This window comes from Procambarus clarkii, chromosome 17 (genome assembly GCF_040958095.1).
Source record: "Procambarus clarkii isolate CNS0578487 chromosome 17, FALCON_Pclarkii_2.0, whole genome shotgun sequence".
NCBI classification, from domain to species: Eukaryota; Metazoa; Arthropoda; class Malacostraca; order Decapoda; family Cambaridae; genus Procambarus; species Procambarus clarkii.
This window is the reverse complement of record NC_091166.1, coordinates 37,604,818-37,620,036: the sequence shown is the minus strand read 5'-3', so window position 1 is coordinate 37,620,036 and position 15,219 is coordinate 37,604,818. Positions and strand designations below refer to the sequence as shown.

At 39.1% G+C, this 15,219-nt stretch overlaps 2 protein-coding genes across 2 annotated transcripts in view; both read left to right on the top strand.

Moving 5' to 3' along the window:
• Positions 1 to 15,219, top strand: part of LOC123772391 (transmembrane and immunoglobulin domain-containing protein 1) — a 138,592-nt gene that overhangs the window by 63,151 nt on the left and 60,222 nt on the right. The window lies entirely within an intron of this gene.
• Positions 8,637 to 9,074, top strand: LOC138365654 (polysialic acid O-acetyltransferase-like). The gene has a single exon (XM_069326140.1). It carries the CDS (start codon positions 8,637 to 8,639, stop codon positions 9,072 to 9,074), a length of 438 nt encoding a protein of 145 aa, XP_069182241.1.

The following is a 15,219-nucleotide window of genomic DNA, read 5'->3' as shown; positions in this document are numbered from 1 at the left end:
TGAACACATGTGATACCAGTAAGTACGAGAAACCATGAAAATCTTCGCAGGAAAAATAGCCTTTTTTTTTTTCCTTACCAGCGATTTTCACAATACATAACTTGCATATATAGATTTTCACTTCAGATAATAGGGTGCACTGTAAGCGTTTCTGCGTTTAAACCACATTATATAAAAGCACTTCTTAGAAATGATAAAAAGGATATTGTATTCCTTTAGCGCCCTGCGAAGTGCAAGCCAACACGTCTTGAGAATTATCTGAACCATACTCTGAATATTTTAGACGCCGCATTAAGTTTTAAGAATAGATTTTAGTGTGAGTGATTTTTTGTTTCTGACTTAAAGGGGGAGATGCTGTCCCTGTCACCTCCTGCCGACTGTATCCTGTCTCCTCTCACTGTCTCCTCTAAGCTGTTTCATACCGTTTGCACTCACCATCTTCTCTCAACTGCCTTTTTTCGCATCTCGCTGCCTTTTCTCACCTCTCCGCTGCCTTCTCTCACCTCTCCGCTGCCTTCTCTCACCTCTCCGCTGCCTTTTCTCACCTCTCCGCTGTCTTCTCTCACTCCCTGCTTCCTCCCATCGTCAAACAGCCACAGAAACTATAAAATCCAGAGTCGCACGCGTTCCTATGCTTGCGTCATCACAAAAGCCAAGTGGGCCCCGGGTGAGACCATCATCTTTTATGGGTCATCATCTTCTGTTACCGCGAGCTGCCTTCTTCTTCTTCCCTCCCTCCCCCTCCCATTCCCGTTCCTTCTCCCCGACACTGTGGCTTGTGACGCCATGAAAATGGGGGAGGAGAGGGAGGGAGAGGGTGGGGGTAGAGAGGGAATAGGGGTTTGAGAGGTGCTGGGGAGGTAGCCGTGGGGGAGAGAGAGGTTATGGGGGGATAGAGATGGAGAAGGAAGGATCAGGGGGTTTATGCAGAGGGGGGGTGGGGGGGGAAGAAGGAAGGGGGAAGAAAGTGGGGGAGGATAAGTATTGAAATGAATGAAAATGAATGTATAAACTCTACTTTTTCTACTTGTCTAACACCCAAAAGAATAAATTAAATGTAAACAAGTGCACATGATTCAATATATGAATGATTGAAAAAATAATTCAGATATTAGTGCTTTTTATCACCAAGTGTCATATTAGGAAACAAATCTCTTTGGCCGATCACTGGGCTCCTAATCACTTGTAAGTCACGATACAATGTCTTACAACACGTCGTAGGTCTTATAACATGTCTCAGAACAAAAGCATGCCGTCTAACAAACTCCCGATTGAAGAGTAAGGAACTAGAAGAGAATGTGAACATAATTAAATAGGGTCTCTTCAAGCGGCCTCTAGATTTCAAATTAATCAAATGCAATGTAATGAATTTGGGTTTAGGGAACAGGCTCTCGGAAACAATTACGTGGGAAGGGGAATTATTTTGGTATCGGGCACTGAAAAAGACTTCGAGGGGTCATATTTCCCCTAACCTGCTATCATCAAAATAATAATTTTAATATGAATTGCCTTTTTTTGGAAATCTGAGTCAAAAGTGAATCATCATCCTACAAATACAATGAGGAACTTACCTGTTGACCAGACCATACACTAGAAGGTGAAGGATGACGACCTTTCGGTCCGTCCTGGACCATTCTAAAGTCGATTATGGTACTTACCCGTTCCTTCCTCTTCCTCACCGTCCTACCTCTCCCTCTAGTCTCTCACTCAACTGCTCCTACCTCTCACTGTTGTGTCTCGCGCCGCCTTAGAGCATTAAGAATATTTCCGAAATGTCGAGAAAGATTACGCGAGTTACAAAACTTTCCTCGCCCACTCCCGAGGACTCAAGGAATATGTAATGAGATGACAGACATCACTTGCCTAACCGCTCTGACCTTCTCAAGCCAAATGCTCCAATACGTCCGCCATCACCACCAAACTTCACTTTTCCTTCTAAATGCCGGAGCTTGGAAATAAATCTGCAACCCACAGACACTGGAATTGGATAATGTATTCGCCGCGGCTGTGTCCGGCGTTAATCACCACCTGTCCGATGCAAAAGAGTTCTCCAGAAACTCGAGGTAAAAGCCTAGTAAAGTTTTCAGTTCCAAATGGTAGAAAAATGTGAATTTCAAAGGGGATTGTGGAGGCCTTGCTGGCCTCAAAGATTTGTCAGAATCACTGTGGTGATGATGGTGGCACCATCACCACTCTGGGAGATGGTGATGGCATCACCATCACCCTGAAAGTGACGGTGGATATACACGAGAGCAAATATCAAATAACAAATATTTTATCTGGAAGGTAAGAGTGATCAGATTGAAATGTTGAGACAAAAGCCAGGACCACCAAAACTGACCCAAGACTCATAATTGACTAAGTGGAGCTCCGTCTTCTCCGACTCAAAAGTTAGCCTCGCCAGAACTTCAATCCATTTACCTAAGTAAAAATGGGCGCCCTAGCCTTATCGAAGCCTGTCTTGTTTGAGAACAGTGAACTTTGCGTAGCTTTTGCCAGATTTACCATGATCTGATTAACTATTTTTACCTAAAAGTTTCTAGTGGAGTTCAGTAGCAAAAAAACACAACAGCAAAACTCGTCAATGAAAAACTTCTCAGATATTGCCAGAAAAACTTATTTAGGATCGAGTTTGTGGAATGCATCGTAGCGTTTTTATCTGGAAGGTAACATCTTTTCTTTATGCTGGGTGCACCACTGTCTAATTTGCCTGTGTCTGTATCTCCTGTATCTTGTATATTTCTCTGTATTATTATAGTGTGGATATGTCTAAGTCATGACTGTATCTATTTATTGCTGTATCTGATTTGTTTGTTTTTATCAGGGTTTGGACCGGCTGTTTGTCAATGTCTGCTGTGTTTTTGTTTCTATGTCTGGTCTGGCTGTATTTGTATTGATTAAAATGATGTTTCTTGTGTTACAAAGACAGGTATTGCTGTGTATCTTTCACTCTGTCTATTTACTGTGCTGGAGTTTGATATCTGTTTCATTTTATGATTTCTGTTACCATAAAAGATGATTGTGTGAGTGATTGCCACTGTATCAAATAAGGTGTACCGTATAATATATTATACTATATTATATATATATATATATATATGTCGTACCTAATAGCCAGAACTCACTTCTCAGCCTACTATGCGAGGCCCGATTTGCCTAATAAGCCAAGTTTTACTGAATTAATATATTTTCTCTAATTTTTTTCTTATGAAATGATAAAGCTACCCATTTCATTATGTATGAGGTCAATTTCTTTTAATTGGAGTTAAAATTAACGTAGATATATGACTGAACCTAACCAACCCTACCTAACCTAACCTAACCTATCTTTATAGGTTAGGTTAGGTTAGGAAGCCGAAAAAGTTAGGTTAGGTTAGGTTAGGTAGGTTAGGTAGTCGAAAAACAATTAATTCTTGAAAACTAGGCTTATTAGGCAAATCGGACCTTGCATAGTAGGCTGAGAAGTGCGTTCTGGCTACTAGGTACGACATATATATATATATATATATATATATATATATATATATATATATATATATATATATATATACATAAACATACATATGTAGGTGTGGTGTAAGCGGGTGTAGTAAGATGTGGTGTCAAAGCTTGAAGCTGGGTGAGGTTAAGGGTAGGGAAGGTCACGATGAACAAAGGTCAAGGGTAGGCTATCCGCAATTGAAAGCTCTGAGTTTGTGCGTGTGTGTTTGCGTGTGCGTGTGTGTGTGCGTGTGTGTGTGTGTGTGTGTTTACTAGTTGTGTTTACTAGTTGTGCTTGCGGGGGTTGAGCTTTGCTCTTTCGGCCCGCCTCTCAACTGTCAATCAACTGTTTACTAACTACCTTTTTTTTTTTTTTTTTTTTTTTTTTTCCACACCACACACACATACACACACACCCCAGGAAGCAGCCCGTGACAGCTGACTAACTCCCAGGTACCTATTTACTGCTAGGTAACAGGGGCACTTAGGGTGAAAGAAACTTTGCCCATTTGTTTCTGCCTCGTGCGGGAATCGAACCCGCGCCACAGAATTACGAGTCCTGCGCGCTATCCACCAGGCTACGAGGCCCCCGTTTTTGTAGACTGTGTGTGTGTGTGTGTGTGTGTGTGTGTGTGTGTGTGTGTGTGTGTGTGTGTGTGTGTGTGTGTGTGTGTGTGTGTGTGTGTGAGTGTCTCTTGTGTCTTCAGATATACAGAGATGACGTAAAAAAAAGTTAAAAGTAGCACAATTATAAATAATCTTAACTGCCGACATTCCCGAAACACAGAGAGAGAGAGAGATGCTAACATTCCTAGTGGACCCCGGCGCCAAGAGAGAGCACATGACGCACACTGCCTCCACAACACCCAACAGGGAGATAAAGTGTAGGAAAATAGTATTGTTGCTGCCAGGTTCCTAAAACCATGTTTTTGCCCTTCCCTCGAGCGGTCTTGGGAGTGACTCCACTTTTTGTACTCTCTCTCTCTCTCTCTCTCTCTCTTTCTCTCTCTCTCTCTCTCTCTCTCTCTCTCTCTCTCTCTCTCTCTCTCTGGTTGTGTCCACATCTCATTATTATTAACATCTTTATTGACAAAATTAATTACAATTTTGCCTAATCTGAGGATTTCCATCAAGTCTTATTAAAGTGAGGATAATGCTGGTATTCACTGTCACTCAGGACAGAGGATCATACACATGACAATAAGTCTAAACTGTAGGCTGAAGCACATATATATCATGGTTGTAATCAATGTTTTAATGTGTGAGTATGTAGAACAACTTTTTATTGTGCACTGTCACACAAGGGCAGTGATTGGTTTATAAGTGATGCAGCTTTAAAGCAATATAAATAAAATTGTTCTTCATTCTTTAAAATGGACAAGTAAATTTTGGATAAATTGTTAGGAGGTCGTCCAATACACCAGATTCAATGAAATAGTTACAAAGTTGGTGGTACAAAAGGCCTGGAGGTCAAAAATCTTTTACGGTTTCACATTCAACAAATATAGTGTTCCAGTGAATGCATTAAAGGTTTGTCACAGAGTTTGCAATCTGAATATTCTGGTCTACACCAGTTCTTGTGGCTGGTCAGGAAGACTATACGGTGTGTGTGTGGGTGGTTTTTATGGGGGCGTCTGTCTTCCAAGGTCAGATTACAAGCTAAGGCTGCTGGGACCCAACTTAAGGACCGTATACAGGCTTATGCAGCCAGAGTTCCATGATCAAAGATTGCGCAGGTCATTTTGGGCACTTGCCTGTTAGTACACAAGCGTTCCTGTGGTATCGGAGGCTCTTGGCCCCTAGGGAAAGAAAGTGTATGAGCCTCTCCTAGTTGACGTGGGAAACAAAGGGTTGCTAGTTCCCTACTCCAACGCCTCAGTGAAGTGTTCCATTGGGTGAAAATTGATGAGTCTTCAGTTACCACCCAACATTTTAAATATTTCTACAAAAAAAAACTCACTCCATTCATTATCATCCTAAACCGGAAAAAAATTCATGAAATGAATGTATCATTAATGTGAAAATTTAAAGAATTTGGCGGTAGAAGAAAAGATAAACTGGCATTACTAGAAAAAGAACTATTGTTGTGAATAATATAATATTCTCTCTGACGAATCTCCCTCTCTCTCTCTCTCTTTCTATACATATATTATATATATATATATATATATATATATATATATATATATATATATATATATATATATATATATATATATATATATATATTATATATATATATATAGTATATATATATATATAGTATATATAGTATATATATAGTATATATATATATATATATATTATATATATATATATATATATATATATATATATATATATATATATATATATATATATATATATATATATATATATATATATATATACAAATCTTATATATATTTCTTATGTTTTTCTTCACTGTCGGGGGAAGGTGAACAATTAGCTCTCCAACGTTTATTTTCACACTTTTTATTTGGTTAGCAACAGAAACAACAGGAGGCAACAGTAACAACGGGAGGCAACAGTAACAACAGGAGGCAACAGTAACAAACAGGAGGCAACAGTATAAGCAAATGTCAGTCCAAATTAGTGTGTACGAAGATCCGGGTGGATGGCCATTCATCATTGCCACTAGAGCTGCGATGTGTTAATAATGGTGGTGATAGTGGTGGTTGTAGTGGTGGTAGTGATTGTTGTGGTGGTGGTGGTGGTGCAGGTGGTTGTGGTGCAGGTGGTGGTTGTGGTGCTGGTGGTGGTAGCAGTGATGAAGATTCAAGTGAAGTTGGTAGTGGAAGTAGTGGTAGCAGAACAGGGTGTGTTGGTGGTAGTGGTGGTAGTGGTGGTAGTTGTGGTAGTGGTGATGTTGATGCTGTTACGCAAGACGCTTTCAACACCCCTCGCCCTAAGGGTGAGAGAGAGAGTGAAGGAACAGGACGGTTGGAGAAGTTAGGAAATCTCTGAAGGACCTTTTCTTCTGGAGGAGGAGTACCTTTGTGCTTATTTAGAACTCCTCACCTAGATGTGCTTGTAAGATCGGGCTCGGCGCCTGGACCCGCCTTTCGTTCTCTTTGACTCATTTCTAACACTAATAATGTTTATTTTCTTATTTATAATACTTAATTTTATACAAGAGAGTACATTGGGTTTATGAAAGTACATAACATTAGTGTTTTTATAGTCTTGCAAAGCCACTAACACGCGTAACGTTTCTGGCAGAAACACCCGAATGTGAATTAATTTAATGGAAACACTTATGAGATGAGAATTTTTTAGCTCTAAAATTCTAAAAATGAGAATTTTTAGAACTGGATGTTATTTTCATATAGATCGAAGCGGAAGAGGATTTGAAGCAGGAAAAACAGAAAGGATATAAGAGGAAGAATGAGAAATTAGATTTAATGGAATTGGGAACTAGGGAGGAGAAATTAAAGATAACAGAACAAAATAATGAATGTCATAATTAGAACTAAAACTTCAAGGTCTGTAAGATGAATCGTATTTCATCTTTTTGATAATGGTTTGATGTCTTTGTAGACTGTGCAAAAGAGGCTCTTTCAATTAAGCGTCTAATAGATGATAAAAGCAATTGTGATTTCTAGTCCAGGCGTATTTCCCATATGACAAAATAAAATAGGAATATAAACGTATATTAACATAATTTTTTTTTATGAACGGTAAATTTTACGTTTAATTTTAATATTAATATAATATTATATTATGTTATATTTATACCTTATACATATTATATATATATATATATATATATATATATATATATATATATATATATATATATATATATATATATATATATATATATATATATATATATATATATATATATATATATATATATATGCGGAAAAACCACATTTGAAAAATAGAGAATGCTTACCGGGTTTTCGGCTAATTCGCCTTCATCAGAGCAAAGTAGAATTTTGCTTCATTCTACTTTGCTCTGATGAAGGCGAATTAACCGAGAACGCGTTAAGCATTCTCTAGTTTTCAAATGTGGATTTTCCGCATACTTTAATCAGATTTTTTGTGATCATTGTACATTTTTTTACTGTACATTTAGTACATTTTTACTGTTTTTAGTGATATAGTTTTTCTGTCATTAAATATTCCAGTTACAAACCTGGTGCTTTAGGTCTTTGGAAAAAAAATTATGTGCTGAATTCTGTCAGAAATCCTCTATGTTTATAATGAGACAATAGTTTAATTACGTCGCTCTTAGTGACCACTTCTATTTATTAAAATCGCTCTCAAGTTTACCATTACCAATACAGAGCAGTAATGCAATACTACTGTAAGCAAAAGCCTTTTGACATAGCTGATCTCTAACTGCATTCCACTCTCGGTTTAAATTGTAAACTTTTGTGAAACTTGATTAAAAGAGCAGCTCACCTGTTCATTTATTCACTATAAATGTATTTTAAGAACATCTCATACACACAAATAAACACACACACACACACACACATGCACAAACACACAACATTTGTTAGACCAATAATAAAATACGCAACACCATCATGAAATCCGCAGCTTGTGAAGAATACAGTGAAAATGTCAAAAGTTCAAAGGTTTGTAACAAGATTGGTGCCTGAGCCAAGAAGGTTAAACTACGAACATAGACTAATGGAACCAAATCTTTCAACCCTAGAGGATAGAAAGAACAGAGGGGGATATGGTAATAACTTACAAGATACTGAAGGGCATATCTTGAGGTTATCTTGAGATGATTTCGGGGCTTTTTTTAGCGTCCCCGCGGCCCGGTCCTCGACCAAGCCTCCACCCCCAGGAAGCAGCCCGTGACGGCTGACTAACACCCAGGTACCTATTTCACTGCTAGGTAACAGGGGCATATGGTGAAAGAAACTCTGCCCATTGTTTCTCCCCGGCGCCCGGGATCGAACCCGGGACCACAGGATCACAAGCCCAGCGTGCTGTCCGCTCGGCCGACCGGCATTGATGAACACATTTAGCCTATTCAAAGAGGCTAGAGAAAGCAGTACAAGAGGACGCAGGTGGAAACTGGAAGCCCCAATGAGCTGAAGGGATGGTGTTCCCTCCAGCAATGATCTTCATTTTGATATATTACTCACAATGCCACGTCGAGACCAATTATTTACTCCAACAGTGTCAAGATGTCAGTCTTGACACGTGTCAAGACTGAGACTACACGTGTCAAGACTGAGACTACACGTGTCAAGACTGAGACTACACGTGTCAAGACTGAGACTACACGTGTCAAGACTGAGACTACACGTGTCAAGACTGAGACTACACGTGTCAAGACTGAGACTACACGTGTCAAGACTGAGACTACACGTGTCAAGACTGAGACTACACGTGTCAAGACTGAGACTACACGTGTCAAGACTGAGACTACACGTGTCAAGACTGAGACTACACGTGTCAAGACTGAGACTACACGTGTCAAGACTGAGACTACACGTGTCAAGACTGAGACTACACGTGTCAAGACTGAGACTACACGTGTCAAGACTGAGACTACACGTGTCAAGACTGAGACTACACGTGTCTCAAACGTTCAACTCCATGTAACGTCTCTGAGGTTATAAACTAAAACGTTTCAAAAAGAACAACATCAAGAGAACAAAAGCAATTTCTGAGAGAGCGTTGAGTGCTTCAGATGCATCTCCATATATCTGTTTTCCTTCAGGTATATAAGAGCTTACTATTTGTTATGCCAAGAGAGAGAGAGAGAGAGAGAGAGAGAGAGAGAGAGAGAGAGAGAGAGAGAGAGAGAGAGAGAGAGAGAGAGAGAGAGAGAGAGAGAGAGAGAGAGAGAGAGAGACAGACAGACAGACAGACAGGCAAAGAGAGAGACAGACAGACAGACAGACAGACAGGCAAAGAAAGAGAGAGACAGACAGACAGACAAAAAAACAGACACACAGACAGATACACAGACAGAGACACAGAGATAGAAAAAGATATACAGGGAAACAATAGACCAAGTTTAAAAGACTCGTTTCAGTATACAACTATCACATACACTAAACAAATCACAGATTAAAGATTCAGATATAATTTTTCAATACACGAAAGCTTAAAGCGTAAAAACGGAGTAGCAAATCTTCCTGAGTACAAAAACAAATGACAAATGCTTGAGAATCACAGTGGGATTAATAAATCCCGGACGAATCCACGATAAAACACAAGAATGCTGTAGACTAATACCACTCTGAGACACAAATCCTTTTGACAGACGAATGCATTCTCAAAGAGTAACAGTAAACATGTGTAAATAACATATAAATAAAGGGGCTATTACCTTTAGTTACGTATGTAGGGACCCTCAACCTCGAAGAAGACGATATGTAGCATTGGGAGGAGACAGAAATAGAAGGGAAGGTCAGCCAGCACGTGTAGGAGATGGCACGGTACTCGCGTCACCAGCTGGGAACAATTAAGTGGTAAATGTTTCCACTGTGGAGAAATTCTTGTGGTTAGTAAAATTCCGGGTTAAAGTTTGTGTGTTCTCGGGTCCCATTTGGTCCGCTGGTGTGTGGTGTGCGTTGTGAGTCACCTTCGGGTGTTGTGTAATGTGTGCTGTGAGTCAAATTGGGGTGTTGTGGAGAGTGTTGTGAGTCAAATTGGGGTGTTGTGGAGAGTGTTGTGAGTCAAATTAGGGTGTTGTGGAGTGTGCTGTGAGTCAAATTGGGGTGTTGTTGTGTGTGCGGTGAGTCACCTTGATGAATAAAACCCTCTGTAAAAAAAAAATTATGTTTTTGTTTTTAATTCACATAAAATCAATATTCAGCCGAGTTCAGAAATATTTGTCAGATATCCTGGAAAATTTGGAAAATGGTTTTGTGTAATTATTGATACCTAACTTTCCAGTCAACAGACTATTATCCAGAGCCAATTACGTGAAATTATTGATAAGAGTAATATCTATATTACTATTTTGGAGTACGAATATTTTCAGCTGTTTAATATTTCACCTGATAACGGGTTAAAAGAGACAGGGAGGGGGGGGGGGGGGGTCTCTGAAATCAGCGTGTCCTGCGAAAATACAAAATTTATTTCCCTTGGAAATTGTTATGTCATTTTGCAAACCAATGTAGCTATAATTTTTACTTCCCTGTTAATCATTTTAGATTTCATGAAAAACACAAAAATATTTATATATAAAATCAATTGTAAATCATCAATTATATGTTAAATATGCAGGAAATAGTCATATTAATGATGTATTAGAAGCAGTACTCCTAATACAATACCCAACCCAAAAGGTTTACCAAACTTTCTGGTATATATACAATGTGACTTTACTTTATTCCAGGACTGTTCTAGAGTAAAGTAAACTTTCTGCTTTGTTAGTATTGTGGAAGCCTTAATATCCCTCCAGAGGTTGAAGAGCCTTCATACACCCAATAAAACAATATAGTGAAATTAAATATATTATCAATTTTTGAATCTCCCCCCAAAAAGTAATGTAAACTCGAATTTAATGTCATGTATGTTCTTTTGTAATTATAGGAAAATACCTAATACAGTTCATAAGCGAGATACAGAATTCCTTTATTCACTAAGGAATTTCCCACTAAAAATAACATATCACTATTTACCCTGAAGCCCGATACTCTTTAAGAAACTCCTAAGTTTCTCACGTTCATTTTTTAATTTTGATTTTGAAAACTTTTCCGGCACCCGGTTAGTTTCTTCTGCCAGACGAACTAATGACTATATAGGCAGGCGATGAGTCACAATAACGTGGCTAAAGTATGTTGACCAAACCACACACTAGAAGGTGAAGGGACGACGACGTTTCGGTCGACGTTACAAGTCGATTGACTTGAGAATGGTCCAGGACGGACCGAAACGTCGTCGTCTCTACACCTTCTAGTGTGTGGTCTGGTCAAAATGACTATATACCTTTCGTAGAACGGGGTAAGTTGAAAGAATTTAATATCTGGGTTAAGTTCACCAATAAAATATTATCCTCTAAAAGTTTTCTTATGTATCTAGTGATTTATACAGCAACGCTGTAACAGGAAGTGAAATTGCTTGAATATTTCGAATAAAGGGCGATTTTATTTTTAGGTCTTTAGGCCGTTATTTTAAACGATAGACATTTGTTAACTAAATTGTTTCATATGCTCTGATTAAATGCATAACGAAAGTTTCTAATATGGTAAGAATTATTTCATATTTTCCAAAGAATTTTTCGTGTCAAAAAGGCAATCGGGAACACTGGTGACAGAGGGGCTTCAGCAAATATTTTCTTATTTCAACTTTGGGAGGATGGTAAACAGGTTGTGTGGGACTACACGTGTGAATCTACATCTACATCTACATTTTCAGGAAGACTATTAACTATTAAGCTTGTTACAGTTTGGTGCCAATAGGCTTAGAGACCCTTGGCGCCTCGGTTAAAAGTGCACTTAAGAGTCTGAGAAGGAGGGAGATGACCTCATTACGCAAATCAGAGACTTAACAGCAGCCAGATTCTTGTTCCAGCACCTTCAGGGCGTGATCCAGGGGGAGAACAGCCTGCTGAATCATGGCACGTTTCCCACCTCTGCGGAATTGGGTGAGATTTTTGAGCAATGATCACCATATATGTGATCATTATGTTAGCTGTAACACAATGCAATAAGTCATATATATTTAGATGACGAGTCAAAATAACGTGGCTGAAGATATGATGACTAAACCTCACATCGGGAGATGGGATGAACGACGACGTTTCGGTCCGTCGTGGACCATTATCAAGTCGTATAAAAGGGGTTAATAATGGTCCAGAACGGACCGAAACATCGTCCATTCCCCCATATTCTGACGTTTGGTTTGGTCATCATATTTATATTATAAGGAGTTGTCTGTTTTGTCTAGTGGTGTGTTGGGGCTCAACGACCCCTCACAGGGGGCAAGAAGATGGGGAGGAGGGGAATGACTGCCTATATAGCAATCTGCTTCCCATGGTGTGTCGATATAGTTCTACAAATATATCCGTTCCAGAGCAAACGGAACAATTATTTTCATTGACAACAACGCCACAGTCTCTTAGTGTAGATTTTCGTTCTTAATTTTACATTGTAACAAAGCTACAGCCCGCCCTGGGCTTGGGAATAACAGTGGTGTCGGTATTTTTAACCATTGTCACTGCACAGTACACGGTACTCCAAGCTATATCCCACTCTTGCGTCACCCGCTGTCTCGCCTGCCCCAAGCCCACCCACCAAGTGTTCACACCCCACACACGCCAATATCCACACACGCCATCCCACCTATTCCACAGAGAGCTTTATACCCCCTAGCCATCTAGACATGATGCACGTCTTATCGGACACTCAGGGCTCCTTCCAGCCAGGAGATGGACATAAGTAACCTTTCAAGAGGTAAATGTCAAGTATGTCATTGATGTTGGTCTTATCAGTCATGCTGTCGCTTGCTATTACACCTTCAATTCAGGTCGATGTCTTGAATCTCTTCTCTCATCTCGGGACAGTGAGCTTCTGCAGCCTCTCACCAGAAGTCTGGGATAATACCTCACTTAGTTTGATATCTTCAGAAAATCTTACTGAAGCAAAGAAAGCAACGCCTGCTTGAATCGTGCCTCACATCCCCAAGGCTGCCTGCCAGCAAGCAGCAATTAATTCACAAGCCCTCCAAGAAAATTCAATGATGCTCCAGGAACCATCAAAGCTTGGTGCAATCTTTTGTTGCTTGGTAATGCATGCCTTGTCGCACCCCAACCCGTTCTCGCAAATTCGTAAAGTCAATATTGACTTATTAACTACGTGCATAGGTGATATACTAAACATAATAGATACCCTTAAAAAGATTCATAGAAAACACCGACCTTACCTAACCTTGTTAGTATTTTAAGATAAGCATCTTATTGCTTCGTAATTACAATTATTACTTAACCTATACCTATTATAGGTTAGGTAATAATTGTAATTACGAAGCAATAAGATGCTTATCTTAAGATATTAACAAGGTTAGGTAAGGTCGGTGTTTTCTATGAATTTTTTTAAGGGTATCTATTATGTTAAGTATGTCACCTATGCACATATTTAATAAGTCAATATTGACTTATTAAATTTGCGAGAACGGGTTGCGCACCCCTAAGGACAGGCAAACCATTGACTACTTCAGTAATTATGGCAGAAAATTGGTTCCCAAACAAGATAACTTAGTTCACCTTCCTCGTTCTACAAAAAAACATGCAAATGAAATGCTAACAATACCTTATCTGATAACCTGAAAATTAGAGTGCAAATTAGAAAGAAAATAGAAGAGAAAATACAAAATTACCTCAAGAGACATTACAACAGCCCAAGATGAACAAAACTGAACCCCACATAGAGTTCTAAGCAACGAGTCATTCTCAGGAAAATGTTATACTAGACTTTTTAACAGTTAAAGAAACTGAGGTGTATAAAAGAGGTGTCTTCACTGGACTAAGAGACCAACGCATCAAACAAATGCTAAATCCAGCACTTGGTGCTCAGACCCTTCTGTCCGAACTCGCAAGATTCTTCAACATGTACCTGACTGGCAACCTTCACGGAGATTCTCTTCTTCTTCTTCTTCTTCGCAGCAGCACCTCTCTGTACGTTACAAAGGAATGGGTAATCAGGCCCATTGGTGTTGGCAACGCCCTCGGGCGCCTTGTAGCTTGTGCTATGGAGAGATCAATCAGCCAGGCAGCGTGTAATTTGTTATTTATTTTAGCACTGATAATGGATTATTTTCTCCTAAAAAACTGATTTAAATAAATAAAAAAGATGTATCTTTTCTCATATAATACTGTTTATCATAAGATTGAAATGTGGAACAAGAAAATCTATCTCTTAACACACACACACGCGCATATACACACTCTCACGATATAATTATTATATAATATATATAGCTATATATTATATATATATATATATATATATATATATATATATATATATATATATATATTTACTACCTCAGACATAATAGACAACAGTACATTATCGGTCTAAAATATTAAAATACTCAACAGTCACTTCTCCATGGCCTACAAAACGGAGGAGAGGCTCCTGGAAGACATTATTGACAGAATTGTGATGTCTACTGACACCAACTAGAAGACTGAACTAATAATATATATTATAAGAGCGAGAAGACTGCCAACCTGGTCATGACATACTCTCCAGACACCAGACAAAACCCTTTGATTGAGATGAATGTCGTCTTCACATGTCCATTTGGGGGGGCTGTCCGCCCCAGACAACTCACTACATTGCTAAGACAACAACATTCCTTTCAAGGCGCCTAACAATGCCTAAACAGGTTGTATACTCGTAACTACTCGTAACTTCTGTATCCTCGGGGTCCAATTGTTTTTCATTTGTCCTGTTTAAACGTTTGGGAGATTGACTGGGAACCTTTCGTTAACTAGGGTGTCACCTACATATGTCCCTCTCTTCCAGTCCCGTATCCTGGGCTTGATATGAAAAAAATACATTTAGAATGTTCAGCAAAGGTCACTTTCATCCTGTGAGAATATTTCATCCCATGATTTACTTCAGGCCTTTATAATCGGAGGAAGAAGAAGGCACTTATGATGCCGAAATTTCTTAAAGCTTGGCACTTGGGCCGACCTCGACTGTCCTGTGACACTCACATACCTCCATGTTTCACGAAACCTGAGTAAGACTAACCCCAAGCCTCTAACCTCGTACATCAGACTATCAAACAGATCGACATTCT

Bases quoted from the DNA above. Each gene is read 5' to 3' on its own strand.
- LOC138365654 (XM_069326140.1), top strand. From the start codon at position 8,637: ATGTCAGTCTTGACACGTGTCAAGACTGAGACTACACGTGTCAAGACT.